This window comes from Pelodiscus sinensis, chromosome 10 (assembly GCF_052426305.1).
Source record: "Pelodiscus sinensis isolate ZL-2025 chromosome 10, ASM5242630v1, whole genome shotgun sequence".
Lineage (NCBI taxonomy): Eukaryota > Metazoa > Chordata > Testudines > Trionychidae > Pelodiscus > Pelodiscus sinensis.
Genome location: NC_143061.1, coordinates 55566229 through 55592303, shown reverse-complemented (window position 1 = coordinate 55592303; position 26075 = coordinate 55566229). Strand labels below are relative to the sequence as shown.

Here is a 26075-nt window from a genome sequence, read left to right as displayed (position 1 = left end):
AACTTCTGCATAAAAAAATATATTTTTGGAGGGGGGAGGCGAGAAGGAACTCTGCTAGCTAGCCACCTAAAGAAAAGCACCTTGCGTCTGTTTAATACAGGATTCATGCACTCAACCCTTCCAGAAGAGATGTGTCTTTTACAACCTGCACAGCCATGTCAGAGAATCCGCTGCCACTGCTCAGCCCCTCTTCCTGCTGTGGCAGTACGGCACCAGGAGAGAGGCAATGCCTCCTTACTGTTGTGATTTTATAAATTAATCTCTTTTTCAGGAATTCCCCTACCCTTTTTGCAGCTGCATAACATAGTGATCCCAAACTGAATCATTCAAAAATAACCTCTAGCTCCTTTTCAGCAGTACTACTACCTGGCCAGTTAGTCTCCATTTTGTAACACATTTGATTTTCCTTCCTAAGTGAAGTACTTTGAACATCTTTATTTTATCTTGTTGATTTCAGATCAATTCTCTAACTGGCTACGATTGTTTGAAGGACAGGATTACAATTCAAAAATGCTTGCAACCCCTCCTAGCTAGCTATCTACTACTAATTTTATAAGCATATGCTCTACTCCACTATCCAAGTCATTCATGAAAATATTGACTTAGTACTGGACCCAGGACTGACCCATTCTTGTGACCTCAAAAAAGAAATGGGCAGACAAATTGATATCAGAGCCCCAGGAAGTACAGGCTAACCAGACACCAAGCCCAGATCTTATTCATGCTCCTCCCTTCTGGTCAATACAAATATCATCATCAGAGCATGGACAATAGGCCAGCCCAGGGTCACTTGCTGTACATTTTTGTAATTAGATTAATACTTACTGGTTACTGGTGTGGCATTATTAGGGGTGTCAGCTCTCAGGTACTGTGTCGTCTGTGTAGAGGGTTGGGATAAACCTTGTGAACTATTGCTGTCACTTACGCTGTTTTAAAATAAAAAAAGTGACAAAACATCAGACTTACTTCTCTACCATAAAATACTTAAGATGCTGTCAGAGCAACTCCAGCATATCCAAATTAATTGACAAGATTATCCAGAATACCAAGATTAACGAAAGCAGTTCAATTTGATTCTCCACAACCTTATCACTACTTTCCTTTAATGTTCAGTGAGTTTTGTTATTTGATTTGCATACTGATCTATCTTCCATTAAGTTTTCTCAATCCTAGTTGAAATGTTACGGTATGTATAGAGATATGACAAAAGGTATTACTTCTCTCCAGGAAGTTTCATAGTCCTTCCTTATTTTATTAATAATAGTCTTCTATTATATTTGAACAGCACCAGTCTGAGCCAAGCATACAGCTGACAGGTGCAGTTCCTGCTTCCATATATACACACGGTGTGCTCAACTCTTTGAGGTAGTGGAATATTAGTAATACAGCACAGACAAATACACAAGGAGAAATCATCTGCCCTTTCATCTTGTCAAAGGAGACAAACAACTGGAGACATTCTAAACTCTTTAGTCCTATTCAGGTAAAAGGCTAGTATATCCTATCAACATACAGTCTGAAGGTTTTCCTTATCTTTCAGAGTGAGGCTTCAGAAAGAAAGCTGATGAGTATACATTCTGAGATTAAAGTCCTATACCACTTTGGTAAGAAATGTATCTTTATAGTCAGGTTACTAAGGTCTCAAGTTCTGCTACCTTCCTGGTGAAAGTGAGAGCTACCAGGAATGCTACCTTCAGGAAGAGATAAGAATAGGAGTGTGTATCCGTAGATTCAAAACGGAGCCCTATTAAAACCAAAAGAACAAAATTCAGATCCCAGAATTGTGTGGGGACTTTTAATAGGTCAGAAGAGCCTGTTGAAATCTTTCAATAATCTAACACTCACAGGATAAGGGAAAAACAGATCTTTCCTTCTATAAGAGGATGGAATGCAGAGATAGGTGCCAGATGAACTCTCAGAGCTGACAGTACTTTCTTTCAGGTGAAGCAGGTAATCCAGAGTTAACTGAAAAGGGTTGCATGAAGGAGAGATCTCTCTGCTGGGACCACACTGAAAATCTCTTCTATTTCTTGTAGTATGTACTCTCGTGAACAGTGTCCCGCTATTTAAAAGAACATCCAAGCCATCAGCATAGGCTGCAAGGACCAGGTATTGTAAAATTATGACCAAGACTTGAGGGAACATTATAGGATCCTAACCTGAAAGGCTCAGTAGATTTAAGTATCAATACTGATGGGGCCAAGCTGGTGCCATTAAAATCAGATGGACTGCCACTGAATTTTGATTGACTGGAGGGCACCCAAACTGCCTGCATTCCTGATTGCTGCCTTTTTACTTATCCAGTACTATGCACTTTTGCTAGCTTACTTCAAGGAACCCAGCTATGCAGCCCAGTGGTCAGAAGAAAAAAATGTCTAAGTACAAGGAAGGAAAGGAGGTACTATGAAAAGCAAACAGTGACAATTTAGTTTCTCGGTTTTGAAAAGTGATTTTCAGTATCTTGTCTCTCTTTGCACAAGACACATACAAGCCTTCACAAATGTCTCTCAATTATAAATGAATAGAATGTATACTTTACCTGTCATCCAACTCTATTCTTTTCATACTATGAAGATGCAAGACAGCTAGTATTATTGCTACCAGGAATATAACAGCACAGCAAACTCCTACACTGATATAAAATACACGGGTAGAAGTGGTGGGAGCAGCATTTACAGGATCAACTGAAATGGAAAGGTAAAGAATGTCACAAATGTATTTTTCTCCAAAAGATATATTACACGTACCAATTTCAAATGAGTCCACATGTGATTGTGCAAGGAATGTGTTTATATGTTTACATCAATCTAATGCTAGCACTTATTTCACTCAAGTCTAAAAGCACAGAATCAAAGAAAGGAGCTCTGATGTGTCTCAATATTGAGCTTTAGCTTAAAGCAAAGATTTAAAGACTTTGGCCAGCAGGGGTCAGTACAGCACAGAGGAAGCAGACTCAGGAAAAGATCACAACATTCCAACAAGAACAATCTTCCCAAATCCTACTGCATTAAACCAAGGCCAAGACAGGGACCAGCAACCCAATGAATATATACTCACCAAGGACATCCTGGTGTCCTCCAGATAAATGCAAAGAGTGAAGGGGTCTCCAAACTGCTGGTCTTGTGAGGCTGTTTACTGGAAACTAACAATCCCTTCCCACACAAACGTACTATTGCTACCAAAGTACACATGGGGGAACTGGGAAAGGTGCAATCAAACCAGCCACTTGCTTCTAACCATCTCTACTCTTTCTTCCAAAGTCTGGAAGAAACTGTACTACAGAAGAGTTATAAACGGGCATCTCTTTGCAGCAAGGAGAAATCAGACTCAGCCTGTAACAAGCCTCATGGGTAGGATCTCAGATGCCTGCGCTACTCCTTATTTAATACAGTAGCATTTACAGGTGATTCTTAGCCAACCAACAAACCTCAACTGCAGATTTTTGGAGGCTTGTCAGCCACTGGGTTGCCTGGCAGGCTTGCCCCTATGGAGCTAATGAGCTGCCATCTGCATACACCTAAAGGAGGCAAGACCTACTCCTACTTTAGAAAAAACTTAAAACACAACCAATAGTCTAGTGGCAACTTAAAGACTAACCAAACATGTAGATGGTATCATGAGCTTTTGTGGGCCCAACCCACTTCTTCAGAAAGAGCCATACTTTCCTCTATCCCCCCAACATTTTTAAATGACACTCAAGTGATAATTAAGTTTAAAAAAATTAACACCACAGGAAACTGCATAAAGCGGCCAAATGAGTTCCAAAAGGATTTTTAGAAAATGCTTGTGTTTTGGATACCATGAATACCATGGTGTGGTTGACATTTCCGGCTCAGGATAGGGTTGGGGAGATAAAAAGGGCTGAAGTCAATTGACACTGTGCATTTACTTCACCAAGTTATATGGCACCCACAACAGAGTCTAAGTCTAAACCTCAGCTTTGACACATGACTCCAGAGGTTTTGAGCTATCAGGCAAAGTTCTCATTGACCACAGAACAACAACTTCTCACACCCACTATATATTGCTGACTGAACAGGAGAACTGAGTAAAGAAAACTGCAAAAAACCCGTCTCTACAATCTGAACTTGACAGATGTTACTGCTTTCACCTCATTTCCTTCATAAAGAAGATACATCACAAGCTCCCTGTAAAGTTATGACAACAGTAATAAGTGTTCTTAATATTACTTACAAATAGTTTTGCTGCTGTTTCTGTCTGACGGAGTTTTTACTTCTTGTTCAAGTTCTAAAGTGACAAGAGAAAAATGTGAAGTTCTAATATACGTGTTATATTATAATTCCTTTACATCGAATCACCTGCTCCATATTGCTATAAAAATGTGTTTTCCTAACTAGACATACTGAATAAAAATCTATTGTTTCAGATTGTCTCTGATTTCCCCATGATCCCAACTCTCAACAATTCTATTTCTCAACTGAATGTGTCTTGTTTGCTCTCAGCTGATTCTCTCCCCCACCTCAGTTTTGAGAGTCACCTAATCCGGTACATAGACATGAGTGGGGAAATGACACTGTAAAACCTTTGTGCACAAATTCTCAAAATCTAAGGACTACTGATACACAAGAACCCATTTAACCACCATAAGTCATCAAAACTAATTTTCACCAGAAAATTTTTCATTAATAATGACTTTCCTGCAAAATATCAGCTTTCACTCTCCTTGCACTATTTTTTTGTATGGGAAGTAGCTCAACTCTTTTTTGTTCATATTTTCTAAAAACTTTTCTGGAAATACATAACCAATTAGAAATGAAGCCAGGCTGGGTAGGGGCATGAGCACATGCGCACAGGAACTCACCCTCTTCCCCCAAATGCTATCAGGAAACTGTAATAGTATGAAAAGCAGGTGAACCAAGGCAGTGACCATCTCTGCTAAGAGCAGTCGGAGAATAGATGATTTACAGAACTCCCAAACCTACCCTTTGTCAAAATGGCTGCGACTCAAGTAAAAGAGAAGAGCTCAGCTATGAAAAGCAGCAAACAACTATTAATCCTGGCCAAAAAAATATCTTCAAACGTGTAGCTTTGTTCTCCCATTGAGTTTTAACATTATGGGGAGTTTGAAAAGTCTGCATCGTTTTTTACTGAGATCATAAGACGACTCTCGGGGTGCCAAGTTTAAGTGACCCATTTTAAGAACATTTCAACTTACTTTATACATTTACTTTTAAATTCTCAGAAAAGTCTTTCTATATTCAAAATGCTATAATTTGGGGAGATTTATTTCCCAACATAAGCAGTGAAATACAAAATTCAGTCATAATTAGGAAGCTGCAGTCACTATCTCCATAATATAATACCAGTTATTCAATTAAAGCCCACCAACTTTCCTTCCCATTTCTGTGTAAATTTATCATCTTCCATTATTCAAATGTCCCTTATTTTTCTGGAAGACAAGACATCTTACCCATCCCTCCTTCTACTCTCACATTCCAGTAAACCCTTTTATTTCACTCAGATTCTTATCCTAAAACCCATCACCATAATCTCTCCCTCATTCCTTTCCCCTTTACTTTAAGGCTAAAAGTTTTTGAATCCTGGAAGCCGGATGTCTTACTTTTGTAGCACATTTTCCTTCGTTTGAAATTTAAGACTGTGATATTTTTTGAGGAATTTATTGTCAAGTTGAGCTGCATTAATATTGTAACCTCAGAGTCTAGTCTGCCCATGCAGGAGAGTTCAACACGAAACACTGGAAATAGAAAATGAGAGATGTTTGTTTATAACATATTTCAACAGTATTTTTAATGCAATTGTGAAGTGCTTCAGGATATTGTTGAATTTTAACTTAAACATTTTCTTAAAATTTCATTTTGGTGTTCAAACCAAATCTGGGAATATTTAATAGTATGTCCAGCAGAAGCTTTCAGATAATTGAATTGAAAAGAGAAAATGTAAGTTTACAGATCTCAAAAACAGTAACATCTATGGGTAAACAATTGTCAGTCGCTCATTTTGCAGAGGCTCAGTATATTCTGAGCTATCCTGGAAATACACAGAAGTGTATTTATTTTATTTTTTACAACCATCAAGATGATGGCCTTTCTGGGAGTACCCACACCAGTCTCAGCAAATCTGTAGCTTAAATTAATATGACTAGGTTTGTTCCCAAGGCTCTGTGCCAGCATCACCGATATTAGCACAACTGCAGAAATAGGCTTGGCTCTCTACTGCTTACCTGTACAAAAAGGATAAAAAGAAACAAAAAGCCAAGCAGCAGCATTTTACATCTATTGTGCATAGGTACAAGTAACTCTAAAGAGTACAAAGACTTAACTGCTGCTGCAGCAGCAGATGAACACATTTGTGCAAATCCCACACAATGAAGTTTTACTGCAAATACATGTTTTAGAGGAATGATTACACATCCAACCGTTGTTTTCATCTGACTTTTTACAACACAACATGCTTAACATGTTAAACTTATTAATTAAAAAGTTACTTATCTATACACTAAAGAAGTGGGATTAAAATCTATGTTACTATTGGTCATACTGGAATAGGAGCATTGTATATACTCTTGGAATGTGACGCGTCTTTTCTCCTTTTTCCTCTCAACAATAGGGGTAGAGGTTTATTATTGAGCATTTCCATTTATAATTGCCTTCTAACAAGGAGCCAGGGTGATGCACATGCCAGACCCACAAAGAACAATCACTGAGAAAACAGATGTTTGTTAGAAACAAACTGCTAAATTTCTAGCTAGCAGAAGTAAAAAATTCATACAATCAGAAAGGCTTGGAATTTCACTTTGATTTTTCTTTGTTTATAGCATGCTTCAGAAAGTAGAATTTGCTTATCGCGTATCAGTGCATTTCATTTGATGTAGATACAAGTATTAAGATTTTCTACATACAGAATTATCTAGACATATTATAATTGTTGTATTTTGTGTGTTATTTACAACTAAAATTACATGGAATTATATAGCAAGCATTCCCAGGAAAACCAGGAAAAGTTACTGAGTGCCAGATAAACAATGTCCATGGTAGTACTGTGATTGTGCCTTCAAAGCTAAAAAAGCCTGTTTACTCACCTGATAATGCACGAGGGACTTCTCCTTGTACTGAAATGTTAGCCTGAGGCATATCTATAGCCATAGCATTATCTACCTGAAATCCCAGTTTATATTCAACCTGAAATCGTGAGAGAGAAGGTTAAAAATCCTCAGTGACAAAACAATTGATATTAAGACCTCTTCAAGAAATTTTTATGTAATCATTTTCGGGTCTGATTTTGTATCTTAAAGTACCTCAGGTACATCACCTAAAAAGGCTTGATTTTCAGAGGGCATTTTGCTCTGTACTCTGAATAGAAGGCTCTGCTAAGGTATTTCAAATTGAGCATCCAAAAGCACTCTAAATCACTAGTGTTTGAAAATTCAGCCCAGGGCTGTTTTGTTTTTAATAATCCTTTAAAAATTCTTAAGATAAGGCTAATTCCAATACAGTAAGTGTATATGTTCAAAAGAGACCTAATTAAATCTATGGGAATTAAATCAAAAAGAACTTTACCACTCACCTAGTAAATTGAGTAATAAGAAGGCTATAAAGGTAAAAACTTGTTCAACTACAGTTAAGGTTCTGTTTCCATTTTAAGACCCTGGCCCTACAAATGTCTGAGCATGACAAGGATCAAGGCCCATGTCAATTAAAAAAAAAGCCACAACAGACTACACAATCATCTTTGCAATAGCAGTTTCTCAAGATTTGCCGCTGCCTGAATGCTTCCTCCTTCCCCCTGTAACCCTCTCATTAGCTGAATATTTTTTTATTTTTGGGTACAAGACAAGTAAAAGTTATTTCCCCGCTTTGTTTTAAATTTTTTTTTAATTATATAGCTTGTTCTATAGGCAAAATGCCTTGATGTAAAGAGAAATGTAGCCCAGAGAAGTCTTCATTGAGGAGTGTCTGATCCAATACAAATTGATTTTGATTTGCCCTTTGAAAACTGCCTCTTGCGCACACTCCACAAAATTAGTATTTTTATGAAGCACTTTTTTGTCAAAGTCCTAACTAGCTGATCATGTACAGGGAATTAAACCGGGACTCCCAGAAGCTCAGAAAAAGTCCTAATAAAAATTCATGTGCATGCACACTCCTGTAACTTGCAGTGTGTTAAGAACACATGCAGCTCATGGCTAAATCAACAGCTCTATTCATGGCAATGGAGAACTCTGCTGTGATAATGACCAAGGACAAAATAATTCAATTTCTCAGAAGCTAGCCTGTATAGCCTATGAAGTTGCCTACAGTGTCCTAAAGGAGAGCCTGCCTACCCTGTACCCAGCAGCTTCCATTGCCTGCAGTGGAATACTCCTAGTTTATAGCAGGAAATGACTCGAACAAAAATTCTGGCAGAACGCATCCTTTAGATATTTGATTGATACAATGTCAAACTTTTTATTAACTTACTCAAACCCAGCAAAATCATTGTGATTCAAACTTCACAAAAACATATACTGAACAACTTCAACTGCAAAAACTTCAGCCACAAAGCTGAAGTAATAAGTAAATCAAAATCCTTTAAAATGGAAATGCTCAGGCAAAATTTTCTACAGGTGTTGCAGCACACTCCAGTTCCATCTTACTGGGACTTGATAATGTTCTTTAAATACCATTCAAATAGATACCTCTCCTCCCTCAAGCAACATCTTTTCTAGGAATCCAAAGAACAAGTGCCCCAGGTTTTCTAAGGTCTGAATTCACAGCTGCCTGTTTCCTGTTTAACTCACTGCCAGTATCATAACTGACAGAAGCAATCTGTAAATGTATGTATTTTGAAGCAGAAAAGATGATGTTCCAAAGAACACTTTAAAAAAATGCTCTCAACATTTTACACATGTTCTGTATCCAACAAGCCATGCTCTTTTCTCTTCCATCTTAATTTCTTCCTGAGTACAATTAGTTGGCTCCCTCTAGCTACATAAATACAAAAATAAACAGAATATCCTTTTATGCCCTAGCATAATGTGTGTACAGGAAAGAGGCAAAAAATGGCCCAACTATTGGTATTGACCTTTGGTTCAAATCGAGGCAAGACATTCATAAATTAAGGCAAGCTAATGTGTATGCTTACCTTGGATTTAGCATGCCAACTGAAATGCAGATTGTTGGTTTCACTGGGTATTAGTAGATTGAAGGATAATGCATAGTGATTAATAAGATCATTCCTCACATAATATAGCTCTGCATCAAGACCTAGAAAAACAACAAAAACCACTAGTAACTGAAAAAACCTAGTCTTTTATTTAAAGTATTCTCAATCTTTGTACTAGAACAGGGGTCTCCAAACTACGGCCCGCGGGCCGGATGCGGCCCGCGTGGCCCTCTCATCCGGCCCGTGGAGACCTTTTTGGATTCAAAGGCAGAAGAAGTGAGATTGTTTCAAAACCCATTTGAAGCAGATGTGGCCAGTTGCCCAGATGAACTGCAGCTGGAAGTCATTGAGTTGCAAGCAAATGACCTCCTTAGGGACAAGTTCAAAATAGGACTGGTGGGTTTTTACCAGTTTTTGCCCAAGGAAGACTTTCCTAATGTCAAAACTTTTGCATCAAGGTACCTTTCAATCTTTGGAACAACATACCTGTGTGAACAAACATTTTCAAGAATGAAATACGTGAAGAACAATTTGAGAACAAACTTGTCCGATGATAATCTCAGGTCACTGTTGATGTTAGGGACAACAAATCTAAAGCCAGAAATGTCTGCTATTTTGGCATCCAGGAAACAATTTCACCATTCACACTAATACAGGTGTTCATGTGTAGTGTATCAATGTGTTATTAAATAATAACTGAATAAAATAATATTAAATAAATAATTAAAAACAACATCCATGTTTTGATTGTTTTTTATTTGGACCTCAAGTGTGTAGTCGGCCCCCGAACTGCTGTTTGATAGTTAATGCGGCCCTCGGGCTGAAAAGTTTGGAGACCCCTGTACTAGAAGCTTAGGTCACTCACACTCACACCTTACAGTTCATGAATTCTATTTTTAGATGTAAGTTGTAGATATACCATCTTTTTGCCAGTGTTGAGAAGTACTGAAAATTCCTAACAAAATCTTAGTTCATAGGAGGTGCTCACAAACTTAGGGCAGAAAGGCAGACCAGGTCAAGGAAGGGGAAACAAAAAGGACTTTCTACACAAACTAAGAAGAATCACCGCAGGTTGAACCCCTCTAGTCTGACACCCTCAGTACCTGACCAGTGCCAAATCTGCTGAACCACAGGAGACCAATACTAGGGATGTAAAATCACAATTAATCAGTGAACCGGTTAAACATTAGCAGGTAAACTGATTAAGTATGATCCAGGGTGGGGAACTGCTCTAGCCTGGCTGGAGCAGCCCCCACCCACTGTAGGCCCAGCCCAGTGCATTGCAAGCAGGGGCACTCCGGCCCTGCCAGAGCAGGCCCTGGCTGCAAGGGTCCTGACCTGGCTGCTCTAGCCCAACTGCCCCCCTTTAAGCAGTTAACTGCTTAAACAGGATTTTACACCCCCAAGACACAGAGCTTATGTATACATAGAAGTTGAACCTATACAGCTAACTCAGTTTCCAAAATTATTTTGTTACTTCAATGCTCCCTCTACTATTTAGAAAACAGTTTAGTCAAATAATTACAAATGCCACGTGGAGAACAGGCCTCAAGTCTTTCAATTTAAACAAGCCGCAGCAAACTTACCCAATTTATCATGTAACTCTCAAAGAAGAAATCCCGTGGCACCTTACAGACTAACAGATATATTGGAGCATAAGCTTTCGTGGGCAGAGACCCACTTTGTCAGATGCATCTGATGAAGTGGGTCTTTGCCCACGAAAGCTTATGCTCCAATATATCTGTTAGTCTATAAAGTGCCACAGGACTTCTCATCGTTCTTGCAGATTCAGACTAACACGGCTAACACTCTGATACTTGTCAAACAAGAAAGTTCTTAAATTTACAGATCTTTGCTCAAACATAATTCTAGCAAAGGTAATAAAACCAATCAAGCAAAGTAGCTTAAGGGGGCAACAGGACAAACATTTTCAATAATACTAACAAGTATAAACCAAGTTTTAACATAAATATGCTTTATTAAATTTTCAATCCAAAATCTTACCAAATAAGCGCTGCTACTGTAGGTGATGGCCAACAACATTATAAAAGTAATTTGGGAACCTGATTCTGCAAAGTGCCAACTTCTTCCTAATATGCTGAGCAATGAACCTCATCTTTAAGTCAAGGAAATGTGAGATGCTTACAACAAAGGATGTTAAATATCGGTTAACTGAACACTCAATTAACCTCATGAATTAGAATAGAACTATAGAATAGTCCCCGGGGGTGGAGCCAGAAGCCAGTGCACTCTGGCCCCACTCCCGAGGAGTGTCCTGCCACTACGTGCTGCTGCCTCTGATACAGAGGCAAGCAGCATGGGGTGCCAGGCAGGAGCTGGTCCGCAAGGGGAGCCAGTTCAAAACCCAGCTCCCCCCGTAGACTGGCTACCGGTCATCCTGTGTTGCTGCCTCTAACACGGAGGCAGCAAGGCAGAGTGGCAGGGGGCTCCAAGGGATTGGGGCTGGAACGCACTGGCTGCCAGGCCCACCCCTAGGGACTACAGAATAAGAATTCATGAGGTTAACTGACTATTCAATTAACCGATATTTAACATCCTTAGGGTGTATGAGCATTTGGAGTTTCTCCATTTCCTTGTGTTAGGCAAAATTCTGTGTCTGTTCTCATGAGAACACAGACTACTCTGATACAGAGGCAGCAGCAGCTCTGTTTTGAGTGGGGGGGGGGGGGGGGAGGGAAGGGGAAGAAGTCTAAGCTCCCAGACCCAACGCAAGCCAGGACTGAGCCGAACTTTTGCTTATCAGTTAATCGACTATACTATTACATCCCTACTTACAACTGCAAAAATCAAGCCCTAAATTAGTAAATAATTGTGTACATCACAGAATAAAGAAGAGAAAACACAGATAGCTTTAGAACAAGTAGGTGGACAAAGCATTTATGAGAAGTCCAGCACTGAATTCTGTATGCAAAGCAGCAAAACAAATGGAAGATCCAAAAATGTTTTAGTGAAGAAACTTCAGATGGGTTCAAACTTCAATACAAGGAGGATTGCGGAAACATTGTAATTATTTTAAACAGTATATTGGACATCAACTAAAACAAGCCAATTCTAAAATATCAAGCTGTAATTTTGCTTTGGCAAGGGTCCTTAAACAGGTTCACATGCAGTGTGTGCTCAAGGCTGCAGGATTTAGTTTCTCATTACTTGGACTTCACTAATCTAAGCAGACCACACTAAAACAAAAAAGGTCGACTTTTTTGCTTTTCATAAAAGTAAAAGGAGCCTTTGCCTTGCCCAAGCAACCCCTAAATCACATTATTAACTTACATATCTTTGTGCCCCACTGTTGGACATATGCCAAAAGGAATAAATTAAATCAAGAGCAAACAAAAAGGTAAGTTTAAGCAGCACCATAGAAACAAGATCATTCTTCAAAGTTTTTAACATGACAAAACAGACTGAAGACGGTCAGACAAGAAGGGAAGGCAAGGTTTTCATTCCCAATCAGAGAAGATGCTGGAGAGCCTTATGTTCACTATAGAACTGGATCAATGCTGCTCTAGAAATCTAACAAAGCACCTCTTTTCAACTGCCTCTTGTGCAAATGCAGTCTAGCTTCAACACCTTAAAAGGTTTTATAAAATCAATCAAAAAGCATGCTTCAGTTATCATGGGAAAAATGAGACTTTAGTCATTAAAGAAGGCCCTCTGTTCTGCAGCATGAATAAAGAACCCATGCTCTAACAGAAAAATGGACAAACAAGTGGATTTCATGTCCTAAACAAGTAACAGGCTTCAAATCATTACAGGGCAATGATCAGAGATGCTATTTTTACCTTTACATTCTATTTAAATTTAATTAAAATATGACAATTCAGATGGACACACGTTCCTGTTACAAACTATTTATGCTGCAATAAAGTATGGCTTCAATGTTCACTTTCAAAGCAACCTGGTAGTATTTCAGATTCAGGAATATAATACGATTCGTACATTCAGCTTTAAAACTTCACCTTACACATTTCAACACAACTTCTATGCTGACCCCACAAGATAAAGCCAAGTCCTTGGCCTTCCTAGATCAGTCTTTTTCCCAACTTTATGCAATCTCCCCCCTTAGATTGCAGAGGACAGAGAGTTTCTTTCCTCTTCTCCTCCATGGGAAACCTAGTTTGAGAGATGAATACAACAAGCCCACACTTTCATTTTTGTTAGCTTTTTGAATCACTTTCATCCTATTAATTCAATGTCTTCCCTCCTCAGTAAAACCTCCCACTCCCACTGACAATTACCATCAACTGCAGGGCTTAGAAACAGTCCTTCACACAAACAGTTTCTTACAGCTTCCCAAAGTTTCTTATTCCCCTATCTGCCTATATGCTTCATCCCTAGCCTTGCCAAAAAGAGGGGTTGGTCTGACGAATCTCAGCCAAACAGTAACAATTCTCCTAATCAGATGAGGAAATAGCATTAGGTAAGAACGGGAAGAGTGTGCCTGGCACAGTTTTATGTATCACCAAAACAGAGTTCTTAAAACATGCAAAGGATGCTGCTTCAGATTTGGTGGAACAAGGCCTAATACTAGTGGTAAATGGATTCTTAACACCAAACTTAATAGCCTCGGTGTTTTGTCCTATAAAAGAAATACTGACAGCCTGCAGAAGTTCTGCTATAAATCTACAGTGAATGTTTACTGTGGGCAATGAACAAAGCTGCTTAAATTAAGACAGTAAACCGTAACATCAACATCAGGTGAAAGGAATGCAAACGTGCAAGTTGATGGCTTTTGCTTTTAGCTTCTGGCATAAATGGTGAAGAATGTTCGTATGGAACACAGCCGGAAAGATTAAACAACATGCTCTGACAGGGAATGCAGCTTCCTAGCAGCTTGAGAAGGGGATTCTCACCAGGAAGCAGCTCATGAATTCCAAGAGGATCCCTTCATCCACAGTGTCTACTAGGGATGTTCCAGTGTAAACAACTAACCTTTTAACCAATAAGAGGATGCTTATGTTTAACAGTGTCAGTTCCAGGGAGAAGAAGGCTTCTCTGAGTGTGGGCCCCGAGGGCAAGGGCAGCACCTCGCTCCCAGGGATGTTTCGCTACAGGCTCTGCAGTATAAAGCCGGGAAGCAGGCTGGTGTAAAAGTGCAGGATCTAGGCAGGAGGTAGGGTACAGAAAGGTCTCAATGGGAGGGAGGATACAAGAGGGAGCAGGAATTAGGGTCCGGGCAGAAGACAGGATGCAAGAGTGGGCTGGCCATGGGAGGCTGGGTCTGGGTGGGAGAGGTGCAAGGTCTGGAAGGGAGGGAGCAAAAGCGAGGTTGGAGTATGGGGTGCAGGTGGGAGGGGTTGCACAAGTGGGATGGGAGTGCATGGGATTGGGGTGCCTACCTGGTACAGTTCCCAGGGATAGGTGTCTTCACCTGGCTTTGCAGGCTTCACGAATGCGCTCCCAGCAGACAACATACCCCTGCCAGCCAATGGGAGACACGGGGGTGGTGCCTGCAGAGAGCACGACCCTGGAGTGTGTAGAGCTGCCTTCTCCCTCCCTCCAGGCTTATCAGGCTCACGAAGCCCCTACTGCTGCTCTGAAAGACCCTCAGTAATACCCTACCTCGCATTGCTTGGGGGAGGGGCTTCGGGCAAAGGGACGGGTCAGGGATAGACTTAAGGGAAGGGGTGAAGGGGGGTGGGACAGGGTGAGGCAGAGGTGTGGCCTGCCACAGAGGGGTTGCCTTGGGCCCTGTGTCCCCCTAAGGATGGCCCTGATTCTTGTAAATTAAAACATGGGTGCAAGAGTGGGATTCTTCAAAAATTTAAGTATGTCAAAAGCAAAAGTCTCAATGACTTTCAAGTCACTGGTAATGCACAATCACATATGCCTTGTCTATACACAGAAGTTGTGCCCTTTAACTATTGCTGGCATTATTAACATTATATTACACACCAAGGATGAATGCAATTAGCTTGGCATAGCTTTTTCCATGGTCAAAAGGATAAGCAGCTATATTAATGCAACACACCTTTGAATCAAATAACTGTATCTACAATACGGGGTGTACCATTATAACTATATTAGTTTAAGAAAATCACACCCTCATCAAAATAATCAGTATAAAAATGATACATGCCACGTGTTCAGTTTTTGAAAATTTCACCCTCCACTCAGAGCTGTTAATATGATGAAAACATGATACCTTTTGCATCTGTTTGGTAGTAAAAGGGATGCTGCCAAGCAGGACCAGAAGTGAGAGAACACATTCTCTTTTTGCAAATAGTGGAAGTGTCCAGGTTTTTTTTAAATTTTATTTTTAGTCAACCAGTTGGCTCAGTCCTCAATCATATAGATCTCAGGTTTTTCAAGCTCTTGGCATTTCACATTGGAAGAGCCACAAATGGCATAGTCACTGTGCATTTTTTCACCTGTGCAAAGACTGCATCATATCTAAAACGGATCCCTCAAACCTCATCAGCTGATGCCCATGGTGACTGACTCTAGGCTGTCAATCTTCAGATCAGGCAGCTTTCACTAGGATAATATACTAACAAAGTGAACATTTAGCAATTTCCAATTTCAACAGCACACAATTTAGATTAGGGCAGCAAAGACCAAACACTTCATGTGAGGAATATCAAAGAGCATATAGAAAATACCAACTTCACAAACACTTGATAAAGGAAGGTTTCAATTTCTCCCACCCCATCTCATCAGCTCTTCTGGCTGAAATACCATCTGCCCAAGTCAAAGAAATCACAATTCAAGTTACCACCAGTGCAAGCAATCTCCACTACACATGCTTTACCTCCCCCCCCAAAAAATTCTAACATTTCAATCCTTTCAAGAATATATGAATTTTTGAAGTCTATAAATTCCATAGTTATAGCATGGTATTTTGTTTACACAGCCACAGATATTTCCTAGGAACACTGTAAGTGTAGTGTAAGGCACAGAATGTTTAAAAGTAGCTCTGGAAAAAGTAAGAACTCAAAATCAAAATTTATCAGAAAATAAAATTACTGCAAACTTCAACATAAATTTGATGCTAGCTGCAGTAGGCAGTAAATCAGAACACCCAAGCTCAGTAAACAATATTATTTAAAAAAATAAACCAGATTGCCTAACTAGATGATGCAAGTAACCTGTTGCAAGATTGTGAAAACAGGATATGTCTAGTCATGTGACAATCTGAAGCCTTTTAAGCTTTAAAAGGCCATTGATACAAATGTAATTAGCCTACAATACTATTAAACTGTTCATTAAACAACAGTCATTTTGTACCATTAGGCTTATCAGATTCCTGGGGGATGTCTCAACAAGAGTTATTCTAATTAGCATACCCAATTAAGTACATTATCCTGTAATATTTTATTTAAGATTACCACCAAAAAATGCGCACTCTTGAGTTTCAAACTTTCAGCACAGGACAGAATTTAAGATATATGGATAGTTAATCTCATTGTATCACCAAGCGGCATTAAGATGGTACCTTTTCCATTTCCTTTGGAGTGATATATCAAAATAATCTGTGCCTATTAGGACGGTCAACTGATGAAAAATAACTGAGTGCTATCATGTCCCTTCTTAGTCTTCTCTTTTCTAAAGAAAAGAAACCCAGTTCTTTCAGTCTTCCCTCACAGATCATATTTTCTAGACCTTTAATAATTTTTGATGCTCATCTCTGGACCTTCTCCAATTTCTCTGCATCTTTACTGAAATGTGGTACCCAGAGCTGGACACAATACTCCAGCTGAGGCCTAATTAGTGCAGAGTAGAGTGGAACAATGACTTCTCCTGTCTTGTTCACAATACTCCTGTTAATGCATCCCAGAATTGTGTTTGGGGTTTGTTTTTTTTTTTTGTTTTTTTTTTTTTTGCAAGTGTCACACTGTTGACTCATTTAGCTTGAGATTCAGTATGACCCCTACATCTCTTTCTGCAGTACTCCTTCCTAGACAGTCGCTTCCCATTCTGCGTGTGTGAAACTGATTGTTCCTTCCTAAGTGGAATACTTTGAATTTGTCCTTATTAAACTTCACCCTATTTTCCTCAAACCATTTCTCCTATTCGTTTTAAATAATGACATGATCCTCCAAAGCACTTGATACCAAGTTGGGACGGTTTGCATCTGCAAACTTCATAAGCGTACATTCTATGCAAATATCTAAATCTCACATGACTTAAAATAAATATGCCAAAAACATACGGTTATGTAGGAGCAACCAAAACCGGTCGAGAAATAAACTTATGGGGAATAAAAGGCATAAAACATTCTAATTGGAATCAAATACTCTTAAATCTCCAAACAAATGTATTTTTCAGTAAGCCACTTACTCATTTTAGAGTAACATGTAAAAATTTAAATCAAACAAAGTTCCAGTTAAGCTCTACTTCATAATTAAGCAAATGTATAAACAGGAGACAGCAACCTCAAGACAGCAATCACAAACTAGATTAAAACAGCATTATTAAGGCTGCAAAGTTAAGCATTCAAAAGTTAAGAAATACCAGACTTCAGACTGCTTGTGCAACCTCAATTTTGTCCTCTTGTCTATATGCATTATGATAATTAATTTCTTGATTGAACACTATTTTTCTACAGGTCCCCAATTTACTCACTGCATAAGATGGAGCTGTTTTGGCAGGAAACACTAAAACGTTAGGTTTTTTTTTTTTAAATAGAAAAGGGTTTTTTATTTAAATACAGATTTATTTTAAAAACTATTTAAACTTAAATTTGAAATAGTGACAACTTATGTTAAGACCTTCACTTATGACAACTATTCAAGTCCCTTTATAGTACTTTTAAGAATATTAAAACACTACATGTTTGCTTTCAAGTTCAAAAGCCACACCAAGTTACTGGTCAGGTGGAAGGGTCTGACTATGCCCCTGGAACCAGACTTTGGTCTGATTTACACTACAAACCCATGTTGGCATAACTATGTTAGAGGGGTGTGAGACACACACCCGAGCAACACAATTATACTGACCTATCCCCGACAGAGACATTGCTGTCAGTGATAAGAATGTTAAATACTAGCCAACTAGTCAATTCCCTCCCCCCCCCGCCACCTTGCTACCTTTATCAGACAGAGGTAGCAAAAACGGGGTGGGGGAGAAGAAGGGATACTTCAAAGTGGCAGCACCGCATAGAGCCCAGGGTATGGGCTCCATGCAGCGCTGCCACTTTGAAATGCTGCGGCAGCATTTCAAAGAGGCAGCGCTGCACAGCCCCAGGCTACGTGTGGCACTGCTCCTTTGAAATGCACCCGTGGCGATTCAAAGCAGCAGTGCCACATGGAGCTGACCCCAGGCTCTGTGTGGCACTGCCCCTTTGAAACGCCACTGCAGTTTTTCAACAGGACAGCACAGAGCCCAGGATTAGCTGTGCGGTGCTACCCCTTTGAAACGCCACCACAGCATTTCAAAGCAGCAGCACTGCGTGGAGCCCAGGGTCAGCTGGGGACTCCCTAGCTGGCCCTGGGCTCTGTGCGGCATTTCCGTGGAATCTGGAGTTAGCATCCTGGGTTCCGCAGAAATGTTGCACGGAGCCCAGGATCAGCTGGGAAGTCCCAGCTGACCCCAGTTCCACATGGCATTTCAAAGTGGCAGCACTCACATGGAGCTTGGGGTCAGCGAGAAGTCCTGCTGACTCTGGGCTCCACATGGGCACTTCTGCTTTGAAATGCACAAGAGCTCCCAGACTCTTGTGCATTTCAAAGCGGAAGCACCCATGTGGAGCCTGAGTCAGTGGGACTTCCCGCTGGCCTACGCTGAACGCGGAGTGCCAACTTCGAAATGCACAACATTTCAAAGGAGGAATGCAGAAGTGCCTATCGACTAGTAAATTACTTGATATTTAACATCCTTAGTCGGTGAAAGAGATTCTCCTGTCAACACAGCTTTCGACTCTTGGGGATGTGAATTAACTATGACAACAGAAAAACTTTCTCCCATTGGCACAGAGAGTCTTCATTAAAGAACTACTGCAGTGCAGCAGTGCCAATGCAGGTTTTAAGCATCGACCTGCCCTTCACTGAAGTGCTATCTAGCTTTGGATACCTCTTTTACCTTTGGCAGGTAAAGAGAATATTTTCTTAATTTCACTATTCAACTAATTCATTCAAAGTTAAGAAATCCACTGGGAGTTGAAAAAGCAGGAAAGTTTGTTTTCTTTTTCCAATCCATGAACAAGAATTAGGTGTGAAAAGATGAGATACAATAGTTCAAAAATCTGAAGGACACAGTCAGACACTATCGGTTTAATTCATTAACTACAGATAAACTTCCAATGAACAAATACCACCTCATCCAATGCATTTGTGTTAAATTAGTTTTAAATACAAAACATTTCTGATAAAATGCTGATAAACTCATGTGTATCCACCACATTCAAGGGAATTTATGTAATAGAAATAATTTCAAAATGCTATTTTATGTAATTAATTGAATTCCATCCAAATAAGGCTTTACAACAAGTGAAAACCTAATCTAGCAAATAAGAAATTCATCGTTCACCATTTCTAACAAAATATAAAAGTTAATTTGAGTGTAAGATTCACAATTGCTTAAATAAATGTGCATGTACACATACACTTCGTACCCTCTTGATCAACAAAAAGCAGCATCACATTTGGTTTAAGCTAGTGTTTCTCAAACTGTGCTCCGTGGAGTCTCAGGGCTCTGTGAGACATCTCCAGGGGCTCCGCGAGGTTGACAAACTGGAAAGCCTTCAAAAGAATTGAGAATTGCTTCAAACTGACGCAATTAACACACACCGCTGGGAAGCCACATACATTTTTACGCATGTAAAGGGCTCTGGAGCACAAAAAGTTTGAGAACCGCTTTTTAAGCGCTATATTTTGTCAACCCATGAGAACACCACCTTCTTTTAGGAAAATAATCTTGTTCTGAATTTGTACTTTTTTATTAAAATTATTTCAACCAATGCACCCCATTCTCTAGAGATGTATTAGGATTCACTGAATACATTGCATTATAGAAAGGTATGATCTGCAGTAGGGATGTTAAATATCAGTTAATTGAATAGTCAAGTAACCTCATGAATTCTTATCAGTTATTCAAATATTCTATAGTCCCTGTGGGCAGGACCAGTAACAGTGTGAGGTGCCAGGCAGGAGCTAGTGCATGAGGGGAGCCAGTTTAAAAACCAGCTCCCCTTGTAGACCAGCTGCTTGTTGCCCAGTGCTGTTGCTTCTGATAAAGAGGCAGCAGCGCGGGGTAGCAGTAGCCCCTGTCTGCAGGGGGGAGGGGCCTGAGCTCCTGGACCCAGCGCAAATCAGAACTGAGCCGGATGCCTGCCTGACCAGCTCCTAATACGCTTTATGCGGAGCCGCAGTGGGGGTAGGTCCTGGACCCAGAGCAACCTGGGACTGAGCCGGACTGCTGGCCAGTCTGCTAAATAATTTACTGGCGGGGGGGAGGGGAGGGAAGAAGAGAGAGGAGAGAAATGTGTGTAGTCTACAGCATTAACTGATAAGCTTTTGCATATTGGTTAATTGACTACACTATTACATCCCTAATCTGCAGGAGCCTGGGTTTTTTGCTGCAGAAATTGAAAGGTACGGAGTGAATGAGGCAAGGCACTGTATGAAAAGAAAGGATGGTTTGGTGGTTAATACAATTAAATGCTGCGCTGGGGATTTGGATTCCATTCCTGCCACTGAGTTCCTATATGCTAGGCAAGTTACTTCATCAATACTTTCAATGGGTGTCTATTAACTGGGCATTCCTCATTTTTTAAGAGTTTTGATTTCAGACATTGCATCTGATCTGCAGAAATGCCAAGAACACTCAGCTACAACGGAAGTCACTGGGAGCTCTATGTTGAACATATAAACTATTATATAATAGGGATATAAAATCCCATATAAAAGGGGGTTAAACTAGGGATGTAAAATCCCATTTAATTGGTTAACTGATTAAAGAGGTATTGGGAAGAGGTGGGCAAGGCTGGAGCAATCCCCACCACCATAAACAAGAGCTGCTTCAGAGGACTGGTTAAAGCAGACCCTGCCTGCAGTGAGGAAAGGGAAGCAGGTTGGGCCTACTGTGGACAGGACTGCTCTGGCCGCCTGGTTAGAGCACCTCCTGCCTCTGGCACGCCACCTGGACCAGACCCACCACAGACGGGGCAGCTCCAGCTGGCCGGTGAGAGGAGCCCCTGTCTGCAGTGGGCCTTGCATGGCTGAAGCAGCCCCCTGCCCATGGTGGGCAGGCAACCCCTTCTGCCCTTACCAGTTAACCACTCACACCCTTAGATAAGGCTAAGTATTCTGGAAAAAAAACCAGGCTTCTTTGTGCTCTAATCACTCTATATCTGTTTTCCAGCTGTATAAAAGGGTGATAAAACTCCATCTTCTTGCCTAGCCCATGTCATTTCTCCCTTCATCCAATCTCTCTCTGGAGCATTCACTGCATGGACAGAATCTTCAAGGAATTTAGCTACTTAAGTCTCTACTACACATGTAGAAACTGGGATTTTTCAAAGGTTTTTACAACTTGGCTAAGTTGGGAGATTTTCATTGGGATGCTTTTTACATATCATGACACAAAGGTCACCCTACCCTACAATTTCAAGTCCATAATCCAACACATAAGGCTCTCAAGATCAAAGGTCACCAGAATTTTTTTTTAAATGAGCCAAACAGAATTTCCCCTGCCCTTGTTCCTGGAAATGGCCAACCCACTTCTGCTGAAGTTTTAGAAAACAGGTCAGGCTAAACCAGACACCTGTCATGGAAAATTTCAACCAAAACAGTTAAAGTTTGGCCAAGTTATAAAATGAAAACTGATCAAGCAAATGGGGATACTATTTGCCCCCATGTACCATAAAATCAGAGCGAGACACACACACACAGTGACCCTGGGTAAGTCACTAATGCCTCACTTCTTCCACATCTTAAATTGGGAAACCATACTAGCTTTCCTTTGAAAGAAAAAAACCCTTTGCAATTGATGAAATGTAGTCTGTAAGATACATTTATTGTATCTGAAGCTAATAACATTCCCCCCCGCAGTCCTTCAAGTTACCAGGAGAAACAAACCTGTTGACAGCAAGAGCGTCACTCTGCAACAGATTTTAGAAACTAACGGTAAAATAAGCCAGCTTTCCTTGGTTAAAATGGCAGAACCATCAATCCAGCAATATATGGCTATTTACCCTAGCAAATAAATTCACTTTTCTAGCTACACTGAATTCTAACAATTACAAAATATTTTTTCCATGCAGATAATTACAGAAATGAAAGGAAATTGGAGTGTTTTTCCCCCAAGTGTATGCATGCTATTAGTCATGTAAAAACAAATATCTTATTTTAACTATAAATGTTGCTTGATATACCAATTCAGGCACTACAGAACTGAAGATCTAAGAACGGTCATTAATTTTGTTCACATTTTTAAAAACAAATCTGTTCCTTCCAATAGTCTTCTGTAGGAAAGATATGCTTAGGGCCTGCCCTACCAAATTCACAGTCCTTTTTGGTCAATTCCATGTGTTTTTTAAATGATACATTTCATTATTTCAGATAGTTAAATCTCAAAGTTCATGGTGTTGTAAAATTGCAGGGTTCCTGAGCCAAGAAGGAAGGAGTTGTGTGAGGGTTGAAGTATTGCTACCCATTCTTCTGCATAGCTACTGGCAGTGGCTCTGCCTTCAAAACTAGGCAGCTGGAGAGCAGGGACTGTTGGCCAGGAACCCAGTTCTGAAGGAAGAGCCACTGCCAGCAGCAGGGCAGACATGAGGATGGCATGGTATTGCCACTTTTACCTCTACAATGCTTTCTGCAGAGCTAGGCCCTTAGCAGTCTTCACTGTCCAGCTGCCAGGCTCTGAAAGCAAAAGTACAGAAGGGCAACATGGGTATGATATTCAGAGATTCGAGTGTAAACGACTAATCATTTAACCGTTACGTGGACGCTATAAGTTAATGGAGTCAGTTACACTCAGTGAAGCTTTCCCCCTGGGAGCTGGGTGAGTGAGGGCTGCCAGCTCTGCTCCTGGGGAGGGGGGGGGGGGGGAGAGGCTTCCCTGCAGCAACCAAGCCTCCTCCCTGGGAGCAGAGGCGGGTGGGCAAGGGCTGCCTGGCTCCATTCCTGGGGAGGCTTCGCTACAGGCTCTGTACAGCCCACAGCTCAGATAACTGGGTAACCACTGAGATTTTCAGCAGATACAAGGTTACCCTATTGCACAATTTTTAACATCTACAATGGTACTACCATCTTTACTGCTGCAATGCTGGTGATGAGATGCTGCCTTCTAACCTGGGCAGTTGGCCAACACTACAACCACACCTCTCCAGTTGCCCAGCTCTGATGGCAGTGCAGATCTAATGGTGGTAATACTGTGACCCTCCTAAAATAGCCTTGGGATCCCCCTGCAACTCCCTTTTGGGTCAGAACCCCAATCTGAAAAATGCTGTCTCCCTCATGAAATCTGTATGGTATAGGGTAAAAGTACACCATCTGCTACATTTTCATGGCTGAATTTGGTAGGGTCCTACATATGACTAAGGCTATGTCTACACTGTGTTCCTTACAATAGCCCGGCTGTGCTACTACACCTATACTTTCACAGGGCATGCAGCATAGCCACTCTGTCGCTGAGAGAGTGACAAAATAAAACCAACTCCAAGAAGGAACAGTAGCTTCCTTGCTGGGAGCACAGCTCCCACTACTCACAAAAGCACAGTCCACACCAGCACTTTTCATTATTAAAACTTTCGTTAATTAGGTGGTTTTTTTCACAACCACAAGTAACAAAAATTTCAACAATGAAAGTGCCAGTGTAAGACAAAGCATTAGAGTGCCAGGTTTAGGTATGTCTATATTACATGCTTTACCTTAGCCAAAATCTCAGCTATGCATGCCATAATTTCATTTTAGAAGTAAGTAGCATCAAGAGAAATAATTTGATCACATAACCTTCCTTAAAACACCAAACTGTTTACACATGGTCTTAGCCTTGAACAGGCCGAGAAGCAATACTGTAAACACATAAAACAAACATTCTGGAACTAGAGGAAACTACCAGAGAGCTGTCAGCAAATCTCAAGGTTTGTTGATTCACAATTACACCAAAATATAGTGTCTCTGAAGCAGTTCAGATATTTTGGATTCATCATATAAGTTATATAAGCAAAACAGCTAGTGCTATTGTCTTGAGTAATTAACTACCTAGCCATACTGACAAACAGCAGCCATAGAAGATACATTTTCAGGTCTGATTTATTTAAGGAGCACACCCACATGTAGTTTCAATGGGGCAGGGAGTAAATTATGTTCTTTAGTTTGTGTCATTTTGAGGAGGTTTGTAATACACGTTTCAAATACTAGTCTCCTGTTTACAAGTACAGCTTGTAAACAAGAAAAGCTATAAAAGGAGGCTGTCAAAAGCTATTCGTCCTCAAGACCCAACAGCTCCAGCTATGTACTCCCAGTGCAGGATTAGTTGGAACCATTTCTGTTTTATGTGCTTTATGCAAATAATGTTTAAAGCCTGCACTGTAAGAAGTTCTATTTCCACTAAGCCACACACAGGCCACCTCTAAAACACCAAACCAATCTAGATGCTCATACATTTCTTTTGTGAGGCTCCAACCATAAAAATCGAACCAAGATCCAACATGCCAAAATGTAAGAGGAGTCCTTATTTACTAAAACCAAACCTCTGCCTCACATGGAGGAACGCAAGCATAAAAAAGTGGCAAAATATTTTGATACCCCCTTCAGAGGAGAAGGAGTTGTATCATGTGCACAAATCCTCCGGCGTGTTTGCGTAGTGATTATGAAACCGCCTGGAAATGGAGATTCCTTTCACACACTTTCCCAATTACTGTCAGGTCTCCTCAGTGCCCTCTGAACGCCACTCATCCCACTAATTAAGCCATGGCCCTCCAGTCGCTGGGCGGCTTACCCCGCTCCAGCCACATCACACCCCGCCCAGCTGGATCGGGGGAACCTTCCCCCACTGCAAGGGCCCCGCGACAGCACCGGGACGGTGCTCTCCATATCCTACCCCCAAAACCGGGGCCCCCCACACCCCCGCCCACAGCTGGGGCCCCCGGGGCGCGCTCCCCACCCCAGAGCCGGGGCCACAGGGAGCGCCCCCCACCCCCTCCCCGCACCCTCGCCTATAGCCGGGGCCCCTGGGAGCGCCCCCCATCTCTCCCCAGAGCCGGGGTCCCCAGAGCCCCCGGGGGACGCCCCCCCACATCCCTCCCCAGAGCCGGGGCCCTCGGGGCTCGCCCCCCACTGCCCCCGGGGGTCGCCCCCCCCATCCCTCCCCAGAGCCGGGGTCCCCAGAGCCCCCGGGGGTCGCCTCTCCCCCCCCGCCCCAGAGCCCCCGGGGGGGTCGCCCCCCCCCGCCCCAGAGCCCCGGGGTCGCCCCCCGCCCGCACGCACCGATCAGGCGGCGCACCTCCTCCTCGCTCAGGTAGAGGCTGAGGCCGGGGCCGGCGGGGGAGCCCAGGCCGAGCGGGGCCCCGGCCAGCAGCAGCAGCAGCAGGGGCGGCAGGCGATGGCGGCGCGGGGCCGCAGGGCCGCCGGGCAGAGCGCGACCCCCGCCCCGGGGCCGCCCCGCCTCTGGCCCCGCGCCCCGACTGCCCGGCCCCATGGCGCCCGGGAGCGGCCCCGCCCGGCCCCTCACACGCCGCGGCCCGCCCCGCCGCTCATGCCCGCGCTCCCGCCGGGCCGCTCGCTGCGCCCGCCGCAGGCCCCGCCCCCGGGCCGGGCTCGAGCGCCGCGCCGCCAACCGCCGCGCGCGCGCCCGACCGACCGCGCATGCGCCCCCGCGCCTGGGGCATGCGCGCGAGCCACGCCCTCTCCCCCCCCCGTGCTCACAGGCTCCGCCCCTTCTATCACCTCTTGGCCCCGCCCCATCCTCCATCACTTTGTCCCGTCCCCCCCCCCCCCCCCGCATGGTGCAGGTGGCCCATGTCCCAGCCCTGTTCTCCTGCCCACTGG

The 26075-nt window shown here is 42.1% G+C and overlaps 1 protein-coding gene across 2 annotated transcripts in view; it reads right to left on the bottom strand.

Moving 5' to 3' along the window:
• Positions 1-25813, bottom strand: part of RYK (receptor like tyrosine kinase) — a 50997-nt gene extending 25184 nt beyond the window's left edge. The window contains exons 1-7 of one of the 2 annotated variants that reach the window (XM_089780946.1): positions 25515-25813; positions 9103-9224; positions 7061-7160; positions 5582-5716; positions 4195-4248; positions 2540-2684; positions 826-926 (exon numbers count right to left, since the gene is read on the bottom strand). In XM_089780946.1, the coding sequence (XP_089637072.1) occupies positions 826-926; positions 2540-2684; positions 4195-4248; positions 5582-5716; positions 7061-7160; positions 9103-9224; positions 25515-25725 (868 nt within the window). In that variant the 5' untranslated portion in view covers positions 25726-25813. The remainder of the gene's footprint in view (positions 1-825; positions 927-2539; positions 2685-4194; positions 4249-5581; positions 5717-7060; positions 7161-9102; positions 9225-25514) is intronic. The other variant, XM_075937221.2, reaches the window with a different exon arrangement.
• Positions 25814-26075: the final 262 nt, after the last annotated feature.